The sequence below is a fragment of the Gigantopelta aegis genome, chromosome 14 (genome assembly GCF_016097555.1).
Source record: "Gigantopelta aegis isolate Gae_Host chromosome 14, Gae_host_genome, whole genome shotgun sequence".
Classification (NCBI taxonomy): Eukaryota; Metazoa; Mollusca; class Gastropoda; order Neomphalida; family Peltospiridae; genus Gigantopelta; species Gigantopelta aegis.
This window is the reverse complement of record NC_054712.1, coordinates 1,010,352-1,036,534: the sequence shown is the minus strand read 5'-3', so window position 1 is coordinate 1,036,534 and position 26,183 is coordinate 1,010,352. Positions and strand designations below refer to the sequence as shown.

The window sequence follows — 26,183 nt, the reverse complement described above, 5'->3', positions numbered from 1 at the left end:
AAACTGACTAGGGTTACTTTTTCTTAAATAACCAATTATGTCACCTTCCAGACTAAGATAGTTTCTTTCTACATAGCGTTCGTATTTCTTATACTGACGTTTAGTATCAACGCAGTACAACCATTTAACACTACTTGTGCATGGGCCGGAATTACCACAAACAAGTCTTCAATGTCAACAAGTTACACATGTTTACAAACTACATGCTCCCCCCTGTCAGTTTGCCAGGTCAAAGCTGTCTGCCATGAAATAATCAGTCAAACAGCAGACTACTTACGAGGACAAATTTCCGGACAACCAAATGGGAAGATAACTGTGCTCTGTGGCCAACTATTACCCGTGTGAACGTTTGTCATTTCCAACCAAAAGTGTTTCAGCTAAGCCAATGTAGAGAAACCGGTTTAACTTGTGTCAGTGTGAATGCGAGTGCGAGTGCGAATAATTTTTACATGCTCATATACCACTAGAGTTTCGAGCATGTCCGTCCCGGGGCCTGTCTCTGAATAGCCAGGGGCTTGTCCCGGGGCCTGTCTCTGGATAGCCAGGGGCTTGTCCCGGGGCCTGTCTCTGGATAGCCAGGGGCTTGTCCCGGGGTCTGTCTCTGGATAGCCAGGGGCTTGTCCCGGGGCCTGTCTCTGGATAGCCAGGGGCTTGTCCCGGGGTCTGTCTCTGGATAGCCAGGGGCTTGTCCCGGGGCCTGTCTCTGGATAGCCAGGGGCTTGTCCCGGGGTCTGTCTCTGGATAGCCAGGGGCTTGTCCCGGGGCCTGTCTCTGGATAGCCAGGGGCTTGTCCCGGGGCCTGTCTCTGGATAGCCAGGGGCTTGTCCCGGGACAGATGTGTGAATGCAGCTACAGACTAGAGTGCACCTATACGGCTAGTTGTCACCAACAGATCAAGTCGACAACTGTGATGCAAATACTGGAGACTAGACCTCGGTCACTTTGAATTTCCAGGTCTTTGGTCATGACAACGATTAAATTGTGAGAAATTACAAAACTCATTGACAGTATGGTGTGTAACGTTTCACATAAGAGTCGGAAACTGGGGGATGAAGTGGGGGAGGTGTCACTGTCACTTCCACCTCAGAAGACTGGGTCCTGTCCCGAGCTCATGACATCAGTCACTTCCACCTCTGAAGACAGTGTCCTGTCCCGAGCTCATGACATCAGTCACTTCCACCTCAGAAGACTGGGTCCTGTCCCGAGCTCATGACATCTGTCACTTCCACGTCAGAAGACTGGGTCCTGTCCCGAGCTCATGACATCTGTCACTTCCACCTCAGAAGACTGGGTCCTGTCCCGAGCTCATGACATCTGTCACTTCCACGTCAGAAGACTGGGTCCTGTCCCGAGCTCATGACATCTGTCACTTCCACCTCTGAAGACTGGGTCCTGTCCCGAGCTCATGACATCTGTCACTTCCACCTCAGAAGACTGGGTCCTGTCCCGAGCTCATGACATCTGTCACTTCCACATCAGAAGACTGAGTCCTGTCCCGAGCTCATGACATCAGTCACTTCCACCTCAGAAGACTGGGTCCTGTCCCGAGCTCATGACATCAGTCACTTCCACCTCAGAAGACTGGGTCCTGTCCCGAGCTCATGATATCTGTCACTTCCACATGATATCTGTCACTTCCACCTCAGAAGACCGGGCCTTGTCCGGAGCTCATGATATCTGTCACTACCACCTCTGAAGACTGGGTCCTGTCCCGAGCTCATGATAGCTGTCACTTCCACCTCTGAAGACCGGGCCTTGTCCGGAGCTCATGATATCTGTCACTTCCACCTCTGAAGACTGGGCCCTGTCCGGAGCTCATGATATCTGTCACTTCCACCTCTGAAGACTGGGCCCTGTCCGGAGCTCATGATATCTGTCACTTCCACCTCTGAAGACTGGGCCCTGTCCCGAGCTCATGATATCTGTAAAGTTTAAACTCAATTCTCTATTAGGGGCTGGACGTAGCTCAATAGCGCAGTGCTCGCCTGATGTGCGATCGATCTAGGATCGATTCTCGTCGATGATCCCGTTGGGCTATTTCTCATTCTAGCTAGTGCTCCACAACTAGTGTAACAAAAGCCGTGGTATTTGCTATCCTGTCTGTGGGATGGTGCATATAAAAGATTCCTTGCTGCTAATCGAAAAGAGTAGCCCATGAAGTGGCGACAGCGTTTTTTATCTATCGACATATAGGCGGTCCTTAGCCATATGCCCGACGCCATATCCGTAAATAAAATGTGCGTCGTTAAATAAAATGTTTCTTTCCTTCCTATTAGAGCCTGGAACGTGAAGTCATGGCAACGGTTACAATTTGTCTGCGACGCCATTAAAGATCCGAATCAAGACTCCAAAGAATTCGCGTTGTCCCTCTGCGGCCCCCTCCACCATATGAAAGACCGGATTTTGTTTTTGTATGGGGGTGCCTACATTTCATTACTTACAGTGAAATTGTATATTAGTAGTGAATGCAGTTTAAATTAGACCCCCCCCCCCCAAAAAAAAAAAACCCCCACAAAAAAACAAAAAACAAAACAAAAACAAACCACAAACAAACCACAAACAAAAAACAACCAAAACAAAAAAACAAAAACAACTCTTTGTCGTGAACTGGGGAGGTCTAGGACCCATCCTCTAGATTCACGCATGATTCTAATATTGTTATTGTGCTTCGTATAACTTTCTGAAAAATTCACAACAATATTGACCATAATTCATTGCAATTCTATCAGGACATAGTTTTCGTAGGACCGGTCTGTATTCTCGTTTAACAAATTCACCGGGGGAGGGTATGGAAACCCATCCCTGTTTGCTGCCATCGTTCTCGCCTATGTTCCTGGGAGCAGATTTTGGAAGCTACGTTAACGCTACGATATCGTACAACCACAGTAGGCTATGGCATGAGTCTTAGTGACGTCATAGCTTGCGACGATTGTTACGATATCGTAGTGCTAAAGTAGCTTTGAAAATATGTAGCCAGACTCATTTCAGTTTAAAATATTTAAATGACTCTCCTTGGCCCTCTCGCTCTCTCCTCCAGTCATTGCACCGATTGCTGCCGGTGACATAATTTTTTTTTTTTTTATGACGCTTTCATACACCCACACCGATACGCGAATCACATCAGAGAGAGACAGGAAAGCTGCCACACCAATAATTATGATTATGGAGGACGCCCCGAACGTTATTGAAAGAGGTCTGTTATCGGCGACGCTGTAGAACTGTCGTTTGTATTTCGTCAGGTTTCTCTTGTCCAGTATCAACGAATCCCAGACATGTTCTATCCATTGTTTTATCGCGGCCACCTCTTCCGGCGTGTATCTGCGCCGACACCTACACAAAGACGCAATCCCATTGGTCAGAAGCGTCGAAATAAACGGCAATACGAGACACGTGTCCCCATTGGTTGAATCCGGCGTTGAAGTAGCGATAGTCGCCGTGGTTGATGGTGAAGTAGTTGTTGATGATGTCAAAGTCGTGGTTGGCTTGGTTGTAGTAGTAGTAGAGGGTGTTGATGGGATTGTTGTAGATGTTGTCACTGTTGTGGTTGATTGGGTTGTAGGGCTAGTTGTTGGAGGGGTTGTTGTAGATGTTGTCACTGTTGTGGTTGACTGGGTTGTAGTGCTAGTTGTTGGAGGGGTTGTTGTGGTTGTTGTTGGTGTTGTGGTTGATTGGGTAGTAGTAGAAGGTGCTGTTGTCGTCGGCTGATTTGTAGAAGTTGTGGTCGGTTGTGTTGTAGTTGTAGTAGTTGTCGTAGTTGTAGTTGGTATATCTGGAAAATAAAATATTAATTTAAAATACTAGTATACATTTCGCTTCAGTGTTACTTCCCCTGCGCGTGCTGTAACCTCATCGTGGTGCAGGGGTTTAACATTCTCTTTGAGAATGGCCAATACAGCACAAATTGAAATTTTGAGTAAAAGTCAGTATCTATCTGTGATATTTGTATTGTTGCACAGTTATTTACACTGTTTTTATTTAAATCTTGAATTTTTATATTGATGTTGATCATCACCTTATTTGTTTGCATTACCATAGTTTGACACCCAATAGCCGATGTATTTTTTGTGCTGGGGTGTCGTTAAACATTCATTAAAACAAGAAAGAAAGAAAGAAATGTTTTATTTAACGACGCAAACAACACATTTTATTTACGGTTATATGGTGTCAGATATATGGTTAAGGACCACACATATTTTGAGAGGAAACCCGCTGTCGCCACTACATGGGCTACTCTTTCCGATTGGCAGCGAGGGATCTTTTATTTGCGCTTCCCACAGGCAGAATAGCACAAACCATGACCTTTGTTGAACCAGTTATGGATCTTTGGTCGGTGCAAGTGGTTTACACTTACCCATCGAGCCTTGCGAAGCACTCACTCAGGGTTTGGAGTAGGTATCTGGATTAATTAAACATTCATTAAGTCATTCATTCATTCAGTTTTACTATCAAAATTAGGCTTTCACTAAATGAAACAAACTGGCTGAAATTATTTAGTATTGTAGCCAATGAAAAATGACTTTCATACAGGGACACCGCAGTGTATTTTAAACTGACTACAAAAGAAAGTCTGTTTTGTTTAACGAATAAACTAATTAATCATCGGCAACTGGAGGTCAAATATTTAATCATTTCGACACGCAGTGTTCAAAGGAAACCTCTCAATGGACCCATTTTGGGTGTTTTTTCCCATCCCAACCAGTGACCGACAACCGGTATATCAAAGGCTGTGGTATGTTCTGTCTTGTCTGTGATAAAAAGGGCATATACATGATCCACTGCTACTAAAAGAAATATGCAGTGGGTTTCCCCTCAAAAATTATGTCAGAATTATCAGATGTTTTTCATCCAATAGCCGATGATTAATAAATCAATGTGCTCTAGTGGCGTCGTTAAACAAAACACAGTTTAAAAAACCCCACCTAGTTTTATAATAGATCCACTGCTGCTAACTGAAAACTGTACCCAATGACTAATAAACCAATGTGATCTAGTGAAGTCGTTAAACAAAACACAGTTTAACAGCAAGGCCATATAAAATATTTATCAATATTTGGCTTACAAATACAAGAGATATATAAACTGTCGGTTTCACTCTTTTGTCAACCGACATCTGAAAGTTACATATAAACTAGACAATGCCACAAAAATACGTTGGTATTGTGAATGTAAAATATTAATTCCACCGGAGACCTGTGTATTTGTCACTCGGTACACAATGTGCGGATCTTTTGATTTGAGAAATTAGGATGATGCGTTCATTGTTGAACACGCTATTATTTTTTCCCTTCCCACATGACTGATCGTGGGATGTTTGTTACGCCTAAGTGCGTATCGTTCTGTATCGACCGATGACAATGCGCCACCGATCGACTACTCCTCGGCTGGTAATCTAATTGCACATTGTTAGGTCAAAAACTAATTAATTAAAAAATATATATATTAAAAAAATAAAATAAAGGGTCACACGATCCGAGTGCGTCGTACGACAATAGCCGATAGTGACGAGACAAACAGTACGATTTCATCGGCTGCTGTGCAATCGGCAATTATTGTACAACGCACTCGGATCGTGTGACACCGCTTTAATTATGATTCAAGTTTGCATTAAGTAAAATGTTTTAGGGAACACAATGGGAAAAGTAGGACGTTGTGAAAGGAGGTTACAATTTTGTTTTGTTATTTATTTATTTATTTATTTAATTTGTTATTTATTTATTTATTTATTTATTTATTTCAATTTCAATTATATTGTTTTACCATTCTAAATATGGAAACCTTTTCACCATTAAAGGTTAAAATATATTTTCCAGCTAAAAGCTTATGCGTCAGTTCATATGAAGTGCAAGGTACTAAACTCAGTCGCTATCAATTCGCTGATTATATGCAGTGTTTCATGTATTTATATGAAATGTAAACTAATGAAATTAACACGAATGTAATTTACTGTAATGCTTAATCGACTGAAGATATGCAAAATTCTTACTACACGTTTTAAGACAGTGAACATTTCAACAAACACCGTGTCAATGACGGCATTCAGTGTGTTAGATGTGGGATGTAAGATAGCGATTTACATGAATAATTACAACAAGTATCAAATTATTCATTTTAAGCAATGTATCAGAATTCCATTTGTATTAATCTAAATCATAATAACAATGCCCATTCCACTGACGGTCTGTAAGAAACCTGATATGCAATGAAGCAGTGGCGTAGCGTGGGTATCACAATTACCAACTGTCTGACATCCAACAACAATGATTAATTAATCAGAAAAAAGCAACACCTTACAGTATTGAATATACAATAATTTAGATTATGGTGGTTTCCTTTCTACTGGGACTACGCCATGTATCAACCCGGCTATTTCATCTAATGCAGTATAAGGACCGACAATATTCAGTGCCATCGACCGCAACGTGGTGTTACACAGCAGAAGTGTTATTGTCAAATCCATTAACTATCCCCATAGGGCCATTTTTAAAATCGTCATATATAATCAAACTTTTTCTGGCATTGGAAGGAAGTATCTCTGGGGGATGTAAACCTAATAAAATATTGCTGAGTGTTATTTACATGTTTGGTATACAACACTTCAAAACCATTCCACAAACTGATTTCTAAACACGTGAAAAAGAGCCAAACTTCATACCTTATCCATGAGATTCTAGTAAAGCCTGACGTTTTTATTTTATACCATTAAAGAATGGTTATTTTTGCTACTTTATCATGAGAACATTTTATTAATGTCAGTAATTTACGGGTGTTTTTTTTAATAAAATTTGACCATAAATATGTAGCCCGACCAATGTAACACCCGTAACGGAAAAAGAAGACACGTTGTGTTATATTATTTAGTTTTGATGGTAGAAACACAATATTTTATTTCTTCTTTATTTTCTTGATTACTATTAATATGAAATGAGTTCAGGAATTATCAAATTGAATTGATTTTCCAGCGTTACGGGTGTTACATATTTGAAACGTTACGGGTGTTACACATTATGTCATTTTAAGTTTTTACTTAAGTAAAATCATGAAAATTAATTTTAATTCATATTATGTATAAATGTATATAGTTGTTTGCATTATTGTAGCTTACTATCAACAATGGCGTTTGGAAGAAAAAAATAAACTAATATATATGAAATTATTGTGTGCAAAAGTCCATACTGATCTACTACAAAACATTAGCATGATCCGAAATGAATTTGTTATACAAATTTTATAATTCTAAGCAAGAACATGTAAGTAGAGTACAATATAATAATTATGAAAGGTTATATTGGTCGAAATTTTCATGTGCAATGTGCCACGTCAAAATGTACACAAGTTGGAGTTCGTTTTCTTTAAAGACCCCTCACCACCCGACCCCCACCCGCACTAGATTATGATGATTTATTATTCATCGGGTTATTGCATGTCAAACATTTGGTAATTCTGAAACATTATCATTTTCAGTAGAAATCCTCAACATTTTGCCAATACTAGCAAGAGATCTTTATAAGCACATTCCCAAAGACAGGCCAGCACACACACCGTCCTTTGATATACCAGTCATGGGGAACTGGTTGGAAAGAGGGCAGCACACACACTGTCCTTTGATATACCAATCATGGGGAACTGGTTGGAAAGAGGGCAGCACACACACCGTCCTTTGATATACCAGTCATGGGGAACTGGTTGGAAAGAGGGCAGCACACACCCCGTCCTTTGATATACCAGTCATGGGGAACTGGTTGGAAAGAGGGCAGCACACACACACCGTCCTTTGATATACCAGTCATGGGGAACTGGTTGGAAAGAGGGCAGCACACAGACACCGTCCTTTGATATACCAGTCATGGGGAACTGGTTGGAAAGAGGGCAGCACACACACACCGTCCTTTGATATACCAGTCATGGGGAACTGGTTGGAAAGGGGGAAACAACAATCAAACCGAGGAAAGTCGACCCTACAACCCAAACACCCCAGATTGAGCTATGTCGCCCCCCCCCCCCCCCCCCCCCCCAAAGATGTACACGACTAAAACGTATAACCACGTTCCAGCTAATGTACCACAACTGGCATATCAAAGGCCGGTGTATGTGAGTAGTATGGGTGCCTGTATAGCGTCATGACCTACTTTCTCGTGACCTTGACCTACTTTCCGGTGACCTTGATGACGTCACGGCTTTGTCACGTGATCCGACCCCGTCCTACTTATACCGGCTCCGTCCTACTGGCACCGACCTACTTAGGCCGGCCCCCAACCTACTTAAATCGGTCCCGACCTACTTAGACTAGTCCTGACCTGCTATCCTGTGGGAAGTGTAGGATCCCTTGCTACTAATGGGAAAGTGTAGCGGGTTTCCTCTCTAAAACTTTCAAAAGTATGTTTGACATCCAATAGCCGATTATTGATACATCAAGGTGCTCTAGTGGTGTCGTTAAACAAAACCACTTCTAAGGACTCAGCCATTAGTAGCAAGGGATCCGGTCATTGCTAAGTACGACGGATCGGGACCAGACTAAGTATGTCAGGACTAGTCTAAGTTGGTCGGAACCGGTCTAGGTAGGTTGGGGGCCGGCCTAAGTAGGTCGGTGCCAATAGGACGGGGCCGGGTCATGTAACAAAGCCGTGACGTCATCATGGTCACCGGAAAGTAGGTCAAGGTCACGAGAAAGTAGGTCATGACGCTATACAGGCCCCCATACTACTTATGTGCTGTCTCTATTTTGGTGCATATAAAAGATCCCTTGCTACTAATTGAAAAATGTAGCGGGTTTTCTCGATTACCAAATGTTTGACATCCAAAAGCCGATGATTAATAAAATTAATGTGCTCTAGTGGTGTCGTTAAACAACACAAACTTTAACTTCGAAACTTACAGCAGTCGAGCACGATATATTTCCACTGAAACGTGTTTCCAACCTTCTCACTACAGAGCGTTACCGCCGTGCTTCTCGACCGGCAGATACTGGACGAATCGTCAGTGTTCATTGGTTGAGCCGATAACGAGGTCGCCCAATAAAAACACTGCTCCTGGTTTTCAAAATGTTCAAGGCCGCTTGAGTTGTGAATCCGGGCCGTGAAAACATCAAACTCTGTATCTGAAATGAGTAATACCAACAACAACAACAATAATAATAATAATAATAATAATAATAATAATAATAATAATAATAATAATAATCTATAGGGATGTGTTTAAGACAGAGGCCCAGTTCTAGAAGTCAACCAACACAGAAACAAGGATGAAGTGTTGGTTGTGAAGCACCAGGGTTTGGGATACTAGAGGGTTACGACAGTGAGTCTGGTTGGCTATTTAGTTAAAACACAATGAAACTGTTTTTATACACTTACGACAAGTTGGCACGTTGCACGGCTCGTATCGCAGTGAAGTGTTGGTTGTGAAGCACCAGGGTCTGGGATGATAGAGGGTTAAAACAGTGAGTCTGGTTGACTATTTAGTTGAAACACAATGAAACTGTTTTTATACACTTACGACAAGTTGGCACGTTGCACGGCTCGTATCGCAGTGAAGTGTTGGTTGCGAAGCACCAGGGTCTGGTCTGGGATGATAGAGGATTACGACAGTGAGCCTGGTTGACTATTTAGTTAAAACACAATGGAACTGTTTGTATATACTTACGACAAGCTGGCACGTTGCACGCCTCGTATCTCAGTGAAGTTTTGGTTGTGAAACACCAGGGTGTGGTCTGGGACGCTAGAGGGTTTCGACAGTAAGCCTGGTAGACGTTCAGATCAGGAAACTGAGCTTTCAACTTAAACCTGTGTCGATGCGGCTCGTTCCTGTGCCACTCCTGACACTGTTGTCCTGACTTGGATTTACTCATTCTGCCTGCATACTGGTCTCCGGACTTGCCAAACGAGCAGATAGATTCTACGCAAAATGAAAAAAGATTGCTATTAAACGAATATCAAATGTGTATGTTTTTTAAATTGTGAGCTAAATCAGGTTCCGCGGGGATTCGATCCTTCGACCTAAGAACCTAGATATGGTGGGGGGGGGGGGGGGGGGGGGGGGGGGGCGACTGAAGTCGAAGGTGCAAAACAATGTTTTTAGGGGCTTCGGAGGTATACTTCCTTGTTATATTTTGAAAACTAGATGTCCTGAAATGCAATTTCCTGCATTCTACAATTACAATTCATCTCTGCCTTAAGATTAACTACCAGTAATATTTTTGATTCATAATTATTGAGGGGGTAGAACTCCACGCCCTCACACCCACACACACACGCTCCGCCGTGTCTGCAAGGAGTAGCACTTCCTACGGCGATACTTCATACATAGTCCAGGAGTAATAGCTTATAATAGCCGAAACCTATTGTTAACAAGCTGACATTTTCTGAATACTTGCCCCAGAGTTCCCAGAACACACACCAAACGTCCCGTAACTCGGGAATTCAAGAGTTAACTCTTCGTGGGTTTGCGGGGAATTTTGGTATGTGTTTTATCATACACCTGGGCAACCTTTCTCAAACTTCATCTTATAACCAATTTGTTAGAAGGTTTGACATAATGCTCCTGGCCTAACATGAATGGCACACTCGAGATTGGTTTCACGGTGCTAAGGCTGCACAGAGCTCAAAAGACATCTGTAAGCATGCTATAGACACAAATGGACTACAGACACGAACCCACCACCACCCACCCCCACCCCCACCCCCAAAAGAAAAAAAAGGACCACAGACACGACATATAAGACACTTACTGCAGTAGACAAGAGGGCAGTATTGCCAGCTCTTACTGAGAGATGTGTAGCACCACGGGTTGCTGCCCTCTACCCACGGATTGCGACACTTGTTGCCCGCCTCCTGTAGACTGTAGTCGGGGAAGTCGTCACTGCTGTAATTCAGACCGTGTATGGCGTCCCACCTGACACAGCTCTGCCCGTTCGACGTGAAGTTCACACCGCCCTTGTATTCGCGCCCTCGGTATCGCTCTATGCACTCCAGTGCTGCAACAATAAGGAGAGGGAAACAACAAGAAAGAAAAGTTGAAGTCTGCTTTGTTTAACAACACCACACGAACACATTGATTTTTTAATCGTCGGCTACTGGATGTCAAACATTTGGTAATTTTGACATATATAGTCTTAGTAGCAAGGGATCTTTTATATGCACCGTCCAATTGACAGGATAGTACATACCACGGCATTTGATATACCAGTCGTGGTGCACTGGCTGGGATGTAAATTAGCCCTCTAGAACTAGAACTCTGTGTCAAAGTTAGAGGTTGTGTCCACGACGGGAGAACTCCGTGTCAAATTAGACCTTGTGTCTACGACGGGAGAACTTCGTGTCAAAATTAGAGGTTGTGTCCACGACAGGAGAACTCTGTGTCAAAGTTAGAGGTTGTGTCCACGACGGGAGAACTTCGTGTCAAAGTTAGAGGTTGTGTCCACGACGGGAGAACTCTGTGTCAAAGTTAGAGGTTGTGTCCACGACGGGAGTGATTGAGCAGATCTGTGGTGGAAGCATACCGAACATTACCCACAAACCCAAAGGAAATAATTAGTGTAACAAGAGACGGTCATGATAAATGTTAAGCGTTTTACACCGCGCCTGTAAAGCGCCTCGGTTGGTGTAACAGTTATTATGACCAGGTTGCCATTACAGCGTCTATTAGTCCACCGCAGCAATAGAAAATGAAGCATTCCAGTCCGTTTCACGCGACATATTTCCATTGTTCATATTTAGTACCACCTCTTTAATGTTGAACGCCCCTTTTTGATATCACATGTGTCACACTCAACCCCCAAACCTCCACCCTACCATCCCATATTCTCCCACCATTACTACTACCACCACCACCACCACCACCATCATGTTCAGTTACTCACACCATCAATATCATAATTTCGAGAAGGTTCAGTTCTTACGTCTGTCAGTCTGACGTCTTCCAAATGCTCTCACTTCACAAAGTTTCACTCTCGCCGGGTTGTCAAGGGCGACGGACATCGTGACGTATCTTCCATAGGGGTTGCCATAGCAATGGAAGGCGACCGTCCTGATGCCGTTTAATACATATAAGTTGTCACTGGTCTCCTGGTAGCAAGTCTTAGTTGATGATTCAATGGCGCTGCTGACTGTCATCTTGAACTCGTCTGCCGATGCTGTGAAATAGTTTATAAAAATATACCTTTTACGTTAAAGCCGCAATCTCGAGCATGTTTTAAAATAGTATATATCGCCCCCCCACCACACACCACACACGCACCTAAAACGATCCCACGATAACCCAACTGAATATATATATATATATATATATATATATATATATATATATATATATATATACAAACACAGTGGACTCTGTTTAAACCGGATTCTATGTAATCCGGATCTCTGCTTAAACCGGTCCATTTCTAAAGCCCCATCCAGCTACCGTTTATCTCTTAGGTATAAATCTTAGCCTAATCCGTATTCTGTCTACTCCTGACTCCGGATCAAAAATCAAGAACGAAAGAACTGGTCATGCATTAATTACCTCTGTCTACACCGGATTGGGATTTGACTGAACGGCAGGCTGCTTAATTAAATGAAGAATGATCGTCTCTTGCCGAGTAACCAGGACGCCGTCGCAATATCAAATACAAAATGTAATCGCACTCATATGAAGTTTGCTTTTAATGCGGTAGACCGTTAGATCTGGATTTTGTATTCAAATAATTTCGTAAGTACGAATAAATAATGTTATAGGAAATAAAATGAAATTTAACCTAGTACAAATATTAGAACGACCAGAAACACGTTTAATATGCAGCCACTAATATTTTATGCAGAAAAAAAATAAATATTTGATATAAACCAGATTCAGGAAGAGATAGTGTAAATGTTCGTATTTCTAAAACTACAAACCAGATTCAGAAAGAGATAATGTAACTCTTCCTATTTCTGGAACTACAAACCAGATTCAGCAAGAGATACTGAAATTGTACGTATTTCTAAAACTACAAACCAGATTCAGGAAGAGATACTGTAAATGTTCGTATTTCTAAAATTACAAACCAGATTCAGGAAGAGATACTGTAATTGTTCTTATTTCTAAAACTACAAACCAGATTCAGAAAGAGATAATGTAACTCTTCTTATTTCTGGAACTACAAACCAGATTCAGCAAGAGATACTGAAATTGTACGTATTTCTAAAACTACAAACCAGATTCAGGAAGAGATACTGTAAATGTTCGTATTTCTAAAATTACAAACCAGATTCAGTAAGAGATATTGTAATTGTTCTTATTTCTAAAACTACAAACCAGATTCAGAAAGAGATACTGTAACTCTTCTTATTTCTGGAACTACAAACCAGATTCAGGAAGAGATACTGTAACTGTTCGTATTTCTAAAATTACAAACCAGATTCAGGAAGAGATACTGTAATTGTTCGTATTTCTAAAACTACAAACCAGATTCAGTAAGAGATATTGTAATTGTTCTTATTTCTAAAACTACAAACCAGATTCAGAAAGATATAATGTAACTGTTCTTATTTCTAAAACTACAAACCAGATTCAGGAAGAGATAATGTAACTGTTCTTATTTCATAAATGTCTCCTAAGTCCAAGAGCCAAGTGTGCCCAGTCAAATTTGACATCTCCACACAGGTGTTAGGATCGTCATCTACGACGTCACCAGTATTCACACCATTAAAGATGGGGAGAGTACGGACTGTAACTGTTTTGCTCTTTGCTATATTTTCGTCATCTGAAAAAAAAGCATCACCAATACTTCCACTACTATCACTACCACGATGATCATGATCATAATCATAATAAAGAAAGAAAGAAATGTTTTATTTAACGACACACTCAATACATTTTATTTACGGTTATATGGCGTCAGACATATGGTTAAGGACCACACATATTTTTGAGAGGAAACCCGCTGTCGCCACTACATGGGCTACTCTTTCCGATTAGCAGCAAGAGATCTTTTATTTGCGCGTCCCACAGGCAGGATAGCACAAACCATGGCCTTTGTTGAACCAGTTATGGATCACTGGTCGGTGCAAGTGGTTTACACCTACCCATTGAGCCTTGCGGAGCACTCACTCGGGGTTTGGAGTCGGTATCTGGATTAAAAATCCCATGCCTCGACTGGGATCCGAACCTAGTAGCTACCAGCCGGTAGACGGATGGCTTAACCACTACGCCACCGAGGCTGGTATAATCATAATAATATTAATAACATAATAATATTAATAACAATCATCATCATCATCATCATCATTACCGCCACTATTAGGCCTACTAACATGACAATGGTAATAATAATAATAATAATAATAATAATAATAATAATAATAGTAATAGTAATAGTAATAATAAATAGAGGTTTATTATACGAGCTTGTGTGTCGTACTGATTTTACGAAATGAGTGTCGGGATTATTGTATTGCCCGAGCGAGAGCCAAGGCAATAGGCCTACATGAATCCTGGCATGAGTTTCGTCAAATCAGTACGATTTACACGCGAGTGTAATGATTTCTTTATTATCCATATTATTATTGTTGTTGTCTTTATGAGTAACAGGATCCAACTCAAAATGTTTCAGATACAACTAGAAAGAGAAATGCACAATCTGAGCTAGGACTTGACGTCGCTTCCCAAAATTACATCATTACACTTGTTACTACACGTTTTTCGTATGATTATTATTAACTCGGTTATGTTGAACCATATGGATAATAATAATAATAATAATAATAATAATAATCATCATCATCATAGCCCAATTTTCTTAACATAGATTACATCAAATACCCTTACATATTAATTAAATAACAAAACGAAAAAGGAAAGACAAAAACAGACACGTAAGTAAAATAAAAACACAAAATGCATACTGCCATACGTATACGGACAGAGCTGTAGACAAACAGAGATATAGAGAGAGACAGACAGGCAGACAGAGATAGACAAATATATAAAGGCAGACAGAGATAGAAAGACAGACAGAAATAGAAAGACAGACAGAAATAGAGAGACAGAGATAGAAATAGAGAAAGAGATAGAAAGACATACTGTCAGTCAGGAAGACAGGCAGACATACAGTCAAACGGAGATATACATACCTGTAGACAGCAAATAAATATAGACATACAGACAGCTACACACACACACACACACACACACAACATACATACAGAGAGAGAGAGAGAGAGAGAGAGAGAGAGAGAGAGAGAGAGAGAGAGAGAGAGAGAGAGAGAGAGAGAGAGAGAGAGAGAGAGAGATGTATGTATGTGCAAAAGTTATTGTGACACATGGATTGTTTAGAGTATTATATTTGTAAATGAATTTATGGATGTAAACCAGAAAAAAAGTGCATTAAACAGCTCAAAGAAATGCAACCAAGCAGTTGTTGCAGCGATTGCATGCTTTATGAAAGAAACATGGAATATTCGGGAGAAATGCTGTCCAGTGTTCACCATATAAGGCCAGACATTCAGTCGCAAATCATTGCCACTGTGCAGCCTTCAGAAGTCCAGAAGTCAGAAAAGCACCATTATTGAACTGTTTGACGCAATTTCGTCATGCCACGCCTCAGTGAAAATGACAGATGGCGAGTCATAGGGATGGTTGAATCTGGGACCTCGCAGCGTGACGTCGCACGTCAATTCAACGTCCACAGAAACACAATATGGCATTTATGGCAACGATATCAACAAAACAACCAGGTCAGGGACCGTCCCCGTAGTGGCCGACCACCCGTGACAACAGCTCGCCAACACACATGGATCCGAACCACGCATCTGCGAAACAGGTTCCAGCCAGCAAGCCTCACAGCACATACCATCCCTTTCTCCAACGTTTAGTGGTCTCAATGAGACGACGGTGCCAGGACTAGCAATGCTCTAGGTGGACACACTCGCTACTGACTGTGAACTTCGTTCTGGAACCCCTCTAGTGATGTGGCTCATTTGCATATGACAGGTGCACCCTTTTCATGGACTATTGCTCGTTTCTATAGCTTCGGACATTTCTCTTTCCATGTTATAATGTTTCATACACGGCAGTAAAAACTAATCATCAATTATCTTTGTCTTTTGTGTGTCACAATAACGTTTGCCTTTTAGTATATATGTGTGTGTGTGTGTGCGTGTGCGTGTGTGTGTTTGTGTGTATATATACACACACATATACATACATACACACATACATACACACACACATACATACACACATATACATACACACATACATACACACACACATACACACACATACATACACACATACATACATTTCATACATACATACATACATACACACATACACACATACACACATACACACACATATACATGTATATTAAAATGAGAGGTCTTACTTCCACATATGGTTGACATATAACTCCACCTACTACCATACGAGCACTGCCCCTTATAGTTTCCGCCCTGGTAGTAGTAGCCGCCCTTCATGTCGCAGTGTTCCCTTAACACGGCCTTATAGCTGGTCGAGTTGTACTGGCGACGTTTACCGACTACCACTGTAGGGGTGTCACAGCCAGCTGTCGATAAAAAAATCAATCAATCAGTCAGTCAGTCAGTCAGTCAGTCAGTAAGTAAAGTAGGACGGTAACTAACTACACAAATTAATAAATAAATGCTAAATCAACCAACAGACCCGATTGGTAGTTAGTCAGTCTGTCCGTTGGTCAGTTAGTGAGTTACTGAGTCAGTTACATGTAGTCAAGAGTTTGACTTAGATAGTTTTTTAACGTGCTCTTATACCTCTATGGTTTCGGACACGCCTAAACCGAGTCTGGCCTCTGATATGATCGGTGGTCTGACTCGGGGCAAGAAAACCCTAAATATTAGGACAATTTGGAAATGTAGACAATTACTACCAAAAATACATAACATAATGAACGGGGAGGTTAATAAATTTTGACTGCGTCCTTATACATATATGTACTTACTCTAAAATTAATTAAAAAATAATTAACTTGACGCAATTTTAGATGGGGTGATCTAAATATAAATAAATTAACAGCAATAATCTTATTAGACCCCAGAGGTGTGGAGGAAGGGTAGGAGGGTCAGTCCCAGCCCACAGACAAGTTATATTAAATTAATAACAATTAAAACCCCAGAGGTGTGGAGGAAGGGTAGGAGAGTCAATAATCAATTCTTATTAGACCCCAGAGGTGTGGAGGAAGGGTAGGAGGGTCAGTCCCAGCCCACAGACAAGTTATATTAAATTAATAACAATAATCTTATTAGATCCCAGAGGTGTGGAGGAAGGGTAGGAGGGTCAGTCCCAGCCCACAGACAAGTTATATTAAATTAATAACAATAATCTTATTAGATCCCCGAGGTGTGGAGGAAGGGTAGGAGGGTCAGTCCCAGCCCACAGACAAATATTAAATTAATAACAATAATCTTATTAGACTCCAGAGGTGTGGAGGAAGGGTAGGAGAGTCAGTCCCAGCCCACAGACAAGTTATATTAAATTAATAACAATAATCTTATTAGACCCCAGAGGTGTGGAGGAAGGGTAGGAGGGTCAGTCCCAGCCCACAGACAAGTTATATTAAATTAATAACAATAATCTTATTAGACCCCAGAGGTGTGGAGGAAGGGTAGGAGGGTCAGTCCCAGCCCACAGACAAGTTATATTAAATTAATAACAATAATCTTATTAGACCCCAGAGGTGTGGAGGAAGGGTAGGAGAGTCAGTCCCAGCCCACAGACAAGTTATATTAAATTAATAACAATAATCTTATTAGACCCCAGAGGTGTGGAGGAAGGGTAAGAGAGTCAGCCCCAGCCCACAGACAAGTTATATTAAATTAATAACAATAATCTTATTAGATCCCAGAGGTGTGGAGGAAGGGTAGTAGGGTCAGTCCCAGCCCACAGACAAATATTAAATTAATAACAATAATCTTATTAGACCCCAGAGGTGTGGAGGAAGGGTAAGAGAGTCAGCCCCAGCCCACAGACAAGTTATATTAAATTAATAACAATAATCTTATTAGATCCCCGAGGTGTGGAGGAAGGGTAGTAGGGTCAGTCCCAGCCCACAGACAAATATTAAATTAATAACAATAATCTTATTAGACCCCAGAGGTGTGGAGGAAGGGTAAGAGAGTCAGCCCCAGCCCACAGACAAGTTATATTAAATTAATAACAATAATCTTATTAGATCCCCGAGGTGTGGAGGAAGGGTAGTAGGGTCAGTCCCAGCCCACAGACAAATATTAAATTAATAACAATAATCTTATTAGACCCCAGAGGTGTGGAGGAAGGGTAAGAGAGTCAGCCCCAGCCCACAGACAAGTTATATTAAATTAATAACAATAATCTTATTAGATCCCCGAGGTGTGGAGGAAGGGTAGTAGGGTCAGTCCCAGCCCACAGACAAATATTAAATTAATAACAATAATCTTATTAGACCCCAGAGGTGTGGAGGAAGGGTAAGAGAGTCAGTCCCAGCCCACAGACAAGTTATATTAAATTAATAACAATAATCTTATTAGATCCCCGAGGTGTGGAGGAAGGGTAGTAGGGTCAGTCCCAGCCCACAGACAAATATTAAATTAATAACAATAATCTTATTAGACCCCAGAGGTGTGGAGGAAGGGTAAGAGAGTCAGTCCCAGCCCACAGACAAGTTATATTAAATTAATAACAATAATCTTATTAGACCCCAGAGGTGTGGAGGAAGGGTAGGAGGGTCAGTCCCAGCCCACAGACAAGTTATATTAAATTAATAACAATAATCTTATTAGACCCCAGAGGTGTGGAGGAAGGGTAGGAGAGTCAGTCCCAGCCCACAGACAAGTTATATTAAATTAATAGCAATAATCTTATTTGACTCCAGAGGTGAGGAGGAAGGGTAGGAGAGTCAGTCCCAGCCCACAGACAAGTTATATTAAATTAATAACAATCTTATTAGATCCCCGAGGTGTGGAGGAAGGGTAGGAGGGTCAGTCCCAGCCCACAGACAAGTTATATTAAATTAATAGCAATAGTCTTATTTGACTCCAGAGGTGAGGAGGAAGGGTAGGAGAGTCAGTCCCAGCCCACAGACAAGTTATATTAAATTAATAACAATAATCTTATTAGACCCCAGAGGTGAGGAGGAAGGGTAGGAGAGTCAGTCCCAGCCCACAGACAAGTTATATTAAATTAATAACAATAATCTTATTAGACCCCAGAGGTGAGGAGGAAGGGTAGGAGAGTCAGTCCCAGCCCACAGACAAGTTATATTAAATTAATAACAATCTTATTAGATCCCCGAGGTGTGGAGGAAGGGTAGGAGGGTCAGTCCCAGCCCACAGACAAGTTATATTAAATTAATAGCAATAATCTTATTAGACTCCAGAGGTGAGGAGGAAGGGTAGGAGAGTCAGTCCCAGCCCACAGACAAGTTATATTAAATTAATAGCAATAATCTTATTAGACTCCAGAGGTGAGGAGGAAGGGTAGGAGGGTCAGACCCAGCCCACAGACAAGTTATATTAAATTAATAGCAATAATCTTATTAGACTCCAGAGGTGAGGAGGAAGGGTAGGAGGGTCAGACCCAGCCCACAGACAAGTTATATTAAATTAATAACAATAATCTTATTAGACTCCAGAGGTGAGGAGGAAGGGTAGGAGAGTCAGTCCCAGCCCACAGACAAGTTATATTAAATTAATAGCAATAATCTTATTAGACTCCAGAGGTGAGGAGGAAGGGTAGGAGAGTCAGTCCCAGCCCACAGACAAGTTATATTAAATTAATAACAATAATCTTATTAGATCCCCGAGGTGTGGAGGAAGGGTAGTAGGGTCAGTCCCAGCCCACAGACAAATATTAAATTAATAACAATAATCTTATTAGACCCCAGAGGTGTGGAGGAAGGGTAAGAGAGTCAGTCCCAGCCCACAGACAAGTTATATTAAATTAATAACAATAATCTTATTAGATCCCCGAGGTGTGGAGGAAGGGTAGTAGGGTCAGTCCCAGCCCACAGACAAATATTAAATTAATAACAATAATCTTATTAGACCCCAGAGGTGTGGAGGAAGGGTAAGAGAGTCAGTCCCAGCCCACAGACAAGTTATATTAAATTAATAACAATAATCTTATTAGACCCCAGAGGTGTGGAGGAAGGGTAGGAGGGTCAGTCCCAGCCCACAGACAAGTTATATTAAATTAATAACAATAATCTTATTAGACCCCAGAGGTGTGGAGGAAGGGTAGGAGAGTCAGTCCCAGCCCACAGACAAGTTATATTAAATTAATAGCAATAGTCTTATTTGACTCCAGAGGTGAGGAGGAAGGGTAGGAGAGTCAGTCCCAGCCCACAGACAAGTTATATTAAATTAATAACAATAATCTTATTAGACCCCAGAGGTGAGGAGGAAGGGTAGGAGAGTCAGTCCCAGCCCACAGACAAGTTATATTAAATTAATAACAATAATCTTATTAGACCCCAGAGGTGAGGAGGAAGGGTAGGAGAGTCAGTCCCAGCCCACAGACAAGTTATATTAAATTAATAACAATCTTATTAGATCCCCGAGGTGTGGAGGAAGGGTAGGAGGGTCAGTCCCAGCCCACAGACAAGTTATATTAAATTAATAGCAATAATCTTATTAGACTCCAGAGGTGAGGAGGAAGGGTAAGAGAGTCAGTCCCAGCCCACAGACAAGTTATATTAAATTAATAACAATAATCTTATTAGACTCCAGAGGTGAGGAGGAAGGGTAGGAGAGTCAGTCCCAGCCCACAGACAAGTTATATTAAATTAATAGCAATAATCTTATTAGACTCCAGAGGTGAGGAGGAAGGGTAGGAGGGTCAGACCCAGCCCACAGACAAGTTATATTAAATTAATAGCAATAATCTTATTAGACTCCAGAGGTGAGGAGGAAGGGTAGGAGGGTCAGACCCAGCCCACAGACAAGTTATATTAAATTAATAACAATAATCTTATTAGACTCCAGAGGTGAGGAGGAAGGGTAGGAGAGTCAGTCCCAGCCCACAGATAAGTTATATTAAATTAATAGCAATAATCTTATTAGACTCCAGAGGTGAGGAGGAAGGGTAGGAGAGTCAGTCCCAGCCCACAGACCAGTTATATTAAATTAATAGCAATAATGTTATTAGACCCCAGAGGTGAGGAGGAAGGGTAGGTAGCCCAAGCCCACAGAAACATTATATGAATTTTATATTAAAAGATTATTATGGAAAATAATTATATAATATTACCAATCATATTTCGGGCCTTGGTGTGACTAGGTAGGGGAGGGCTGAGAGGGGAGGCCAGAACCTACACAAAGCCTAAGGCCAAACCGCTTACGCTCTATGACGCCGAAAAATTCTAACCACCGGCACTCGCCCCTCCCCACTCGCGTGTCCAACCGCAGCTCGATCCAATCTTAGGAACCAAGTTGATTAGAAAAAAAAGGTTGTAAGAAATTGTTGTCCGGTGTTGTACCACTAGTCGAGTTTGAGTAAGTCATTTCTTCAGTCTGTCAGTGGCGCAGTAAATCTGTCATTCGTGACGTCACTCAGTATGACAGTCAGTTACTCAGTCACTCGTTCAGCAACACAGCCAGTCGGACGGTCGGTCAGTCCGTCATTCAGTCGGACGGTCGGTCAGCCCGTCAGTCAATCAGTCGGACGGTCGGTAAGTCAGTCAGTCAGTAAGTTCGGCCTCCACGAGTCCAACATATTGTACTCGAGTACTCGAGGGTGAAACTCGACTAGTACCGGAGTACTCGACACTTACACTAGATGTTAAATGAGACTAAGGAATAAATTCCAGCGCTCAAACATGGATGTCAAATCATGTCATTGTATGGCATTCCACACATTCGACTTTTGTTTTCACTCCATGTCTCATAGCTCTGTAATGTAACCGGCGGCACACATATAGCAAACTGACGTTTGAAAATAGAATTAAATGAGAGTGCTGTCCCTCGCACGAGTACTAGAGTCCTGTGAATGGACAAGAGTCTTGTTGGACACGGGTCGTGCTCGAGTACTCGTGGAGACCCTATCAGTCAGTGTTTAGTCATTCAGTCAATTTGTCAGTTACACTGGCGTAACCATGACTTTATATTGGGGAAACCTACATATTGGGGAATTAGGGGGTGGGTGGGTGGTGGGGGGACCCAAACTATCTTTTAATAACAGGTGTTATGGGATGAGTTTATAAAATTTATTAAAGTTCAAAGAAAAAGTTTTGATGGGGTGGGGGGAGGGTTATTTATTTATAATCCACAAATAAAAAATATGATTGTAATCGCTTCACCATCGATGTTAATACCATTCAGCGATGTCAATTATAGTAACGTATAATGATGTCAATATCACAACCGCGACTGTCAAACGCTTGCAGCTACTATGGCAACTTCAGTGATGTTAGACGTGTGCAATAACCGTTTCCGGTGTATTATTATGACCCATACCATAACGGCAGCGTTAAAGCCACCGCAGACTTTGTCGCATGATTGCAAAGCAACTTTTTTCTTGTTGCACTGATCCGCACACACATGCGACAGCTAGCAATTGTAGTCTAGCAGCGATCACGTGACAGTCAAAATGGCGGCATTCAACTTACATGCTATCCTAGCAATATACGTCATATTAATGCGTCGTCGGCGACAACGTAGACGCTTACAAAATCATGTTTTTTGGTCGAGAGTTTGGCTTCTAAGACGTGAAGCAATGGGAGTAGTCCAGAACTAAAACCTATATAAACTAACCTGGTATTCCAAGCGCAAATTCCATCTCTCTGCAAGACACATCTCCCTTTTAGCCCTATTGCTATATTTAGGGGATGTTGTGTCAAAAAGACATGGCATTGTCTGCCATATCACCACTAATTCATCCTCTTTTTCTGTAGACCACATGCTGCAGGAGGCTGCCATTTCGTGTCATGTGATCACTATCTATTCGTTCATTGGCAGTTTAAATTATTGCGTCAACGTTTTATTGCATTGAAGGCGCACACGTTTGCGATAGCGTGCAATTACATGAAATAAATCAAACATGTTTGATCGGAGCAATTTCAGTTGTATGCCACAAAAATTGCATCGCAGGCTACTAAAATTTGAACGTACTATTTTTGTTGCATGCAAAATAAAAATGCACCTTGTCGGAAGGTCTGCGGTGGCCTTTAGGAAAATACCATATTTATGTAACCGTTTATTGTGGACCATGTGGGTAGTAAACCACAATACAAAGTTAACGTTTGTTTTGTTTAATGACACCACTAGAGAATATTAATCGGCTATTGGATGTCAAACATTTGGTAATTGTGGCCTATTATTTTAAGAGGAAAAAATCTGCTACATTTTTGTTTCCATGAGTAGCAATAATAGCACATGCCACAGCTTTTCATATACCAGTCGTGGTGCACAGGCGGAAATTAGAAATAGCGCAATGAGCACACCAAAGCGGATTGATCCTCAACCGATCGCACATCAAGTGAACCATTTACCATTCGGCTACGTCCCAACCCAGGTGCTGTGAGAAGCGGTGTGTTGCTGTACGGTACGCTGCAATGTAATCATTTACCATTCGGCTACGTCCCAACCCAGGTGCTGTGAGAAGCGGTGTGTTGCTGTACGGTACGCTGCAATATAATCATTTACCATTCGGCTACGTCCCAACCCAGGTGCTGTGAGAAGCGGTGTGTTGCTGTACGGTACGCTGCAATATAATCATTTACCATTCGGCTACGTCCCAACCCAGGTGCTGTGAGAAGCGGTGTGTTGCTGTACGGTACGCTGCAATATAATCATTTACCATTCGGCTACGTCCCAACCCAGGTGCTGTGAGAAGCGGTGTGTTGCTGTACGGTACGCTGCAATATAATCATATAAACTTTGTTTTATTTAACGACGCCACTAGAACACATTGATTTTTTATCTTATCATCGGCTATTGGACGTCAAACATATGGTCATTCTGACACTGGTTTTTTTAGAGGAAACCCGCTGTCGCCACATAGGTTACTCTTTTGCGACAGGCAGCAAGGGATCTTTTATTTGCGCTTCCCACAGGCAGGGTAGCACAAACCATGGCCTTTGTTGAACCGTTTATGGATCACTGGTCGGTGCAAGTGGTTTACACCTACCTATTGAGCCTTGCGGAGCACTCACTCAAGGTTTGGAGTCGGTATCTGGATTACAAATCCCATGCTTCGATTGGGGTCCGAACCCAGTACCTACCAGCCTGTAGACCGATGACCTAACCACGACGCCACCGAGGCCGGTATAATACAATACAATACAATATAACATAATAGGATGCACATTTTAATATACTCACATCCCAGATCCCGTCCATATATGCGAAGGTCACGTATGCGAAGGGGTCTTGGTATATCGTACTTGGCTGTCACCCGGACGGCATACCCACGTGCGTTCGAACATCTGGTTTTGAGAAGGGGATAGCGCTGGCGGCCGTCCAGTTTACAACGAGTCCTGTTGTAGGCGCTGGGTCCTGATATTACGTCCACGGTCATGTTCACAGCTCGCGTCTTATACTCTACAACACACAGAGAGGTGTTTACAACAATGACCAACATGGCAGTAAATAGAGTCCCGTCTTATACTCTACAACACACAGAGTGGTGTTTACAACAATGACCAACATGGCAGTAAATAGAGTCCCGTCTTATACTCTACAACACACAGTGGTGTTTACAACAATGACCAACATGGCAGTAAATAGAGTCCCGTCTTATACTCTACAACACACAGAGAGGTGTTTACAACAATGACCAACATGGCAGTAAATAGAGTCCCGTCTTATACTCTTGTATTTCCAGAACGAGAACGATATTAATGCATTAATGACTTTGGCAAATAAATAAATTGAACTGAAATTCAATTGTAGTAATAGTAATAGTAGTAGTAGTAGTAGTAGTAGTAGTAGTAGTAGTAATAGCTGCGGTACAGTATCATCTCGTTGTTACCTTTTGACTGCGCACACCGTCAACCAGGTAAAACGGCAATTAATGAGTACCGGAAAATCGACAGATCATCACTGATACATTTCAGCTTGTCTCGCTAAGTAAACACAATTTTAAGATCATTTATACAAGTTGTCGACTTCGCGGGCCAAAACCAATCCTGTCATGAGTTTTCTATAGTCGGTCGATCTTACAGATGTAGGCATTTTGCATTCCCCCCCCCTCCCCCCTCCTCATGATCGGTTGCCCCTCTCCTACCTCTAACCCCCTCTCCTACCTCTACCCCTACACGTACCTCTTCCCTGCACTCCTACCACCCATGTCCTACCTAAACCCCTACCCTCTCGCTGAAGCTCACAATTCTACTCACGCATCCAAGGTAACTCCATCGTGATTTTGTGGATGTTGTAAACTTTGGAACCAAACGATATGGTCCATGATGGGTCGAGTTCATCTCCAGTGATAGAACAGGAAGTGTTGCCGTCCACTGCATTATGGGATTCGTATGACTCGTTCACCCCCATGGGACACGGCGGTCCATTGTTGATCTCGATCCATGTACTGTTGGCTGAGCTGGTCCATGTGTTGTTCCCAGCAGCTATTGTTGAGTTATCGGCAGTGTTATTTCCAGTAGACACAGTTGAGTTATCTGCTGTGTTATTTCCAGCAGTCACAGTTGAGTTATCTGCTGTGTTATTTCCAGCAGTCACAGTTGAGTTATCTGCTGTGTTATTTCCAGCAGTCACGGTTGAGTTATCTGCTGTGTTATTTCCAGCAGTCATGGTTGAGTTATCTGCTATGTTATTTCCAGCAGTCACAGTTGAGTTATCTGTTGTGTTATTTCCAGCAGTCACGATTGAGTTATCTGCTGTGTAATTTCCAGCAGTCACAGTTGAGTTATCTGCTGTGTTACTTCCAGCCGTCACAGATGAGTTATCTGCTGTGTTACTTCCAGCAGTCACAGTTGAGTTATCTGCTGTGTTACTTCCAGCAGTCACAGTTGAGTTATCTGCTGTGTTACTTCCAACAGTCACGGTTGAGTTATCTGCTGTGTTATTTCCAGCAGTCACGGTTGAGTTATCTGCTGTGTTATTTCCAGCAGTCACGGTTGAGTTATCTGCTGTGTTATTTCCAGCAGTCACGGTTGAGTTATCTGCTGTGTTATTTCCAGCAGTCACGGTTGAGTTATCTGCTGTGTTATTTCCAGCAGTCACAGTTGAGTTATCTGCTGTGTTATTTCCAGCAGTCAT

General features: G+C 41.9%; 1 protein-coding gene across 1 annotated transcript; it reads right to left on the bottom strand.

Annotated features, from left to right (window-relative positions):
* Positions 1–728: 728 nt before the first annotated feature.
* On the bottom strand, positions 729–26,183 carry LOC121388356. The gene is made up of 9 exons (XM_041519653.1): positions 25,304–26,183; positions 24,288–24,506; positions 16,343–16,522; positions 13,520–13,717; positions 11,891–12,124; positions 10,721–10,966; positions 9,637–9,888; positions 8,873–9,094; positions 729–3,769 (listed from the first exon to the last, which is right to left on the bottom strand). Exons 1-9 carry the CDS (start codon positions 26,181–26,183, stop codon positions 2,985–2,987), a joined length of 3,216 nt encoding a protein of 1,071 aa, XP_041375587.1. The 3' UTR covers positions 729–2,984.

Excerpts from the sequence above, each read along its gene's own strand:
- LOC121388356 (XM_041519653.1), bottom strand. The coding sequence starts at position 26,183 with ATGACTGCTGGAAATAACACAGCAGATAACTCAACTGTGACTGCTGGA. Across the intron at positions 13,718-16,342 it reads TATGTCAACCATATGTGGAA|ATGACGAAAATATAGCAAAG; the intron begins GTAAGACCTCTC and ends CTTTTTTTTCAG. Across the intron at positions 10,967-11,890 it reads AAGACGTCAGACTGACAGAC|CACTGGAGTGCATAGAGCGA; the intron begins GTAAGAACTGAA and ends TTATTGTTGCAG.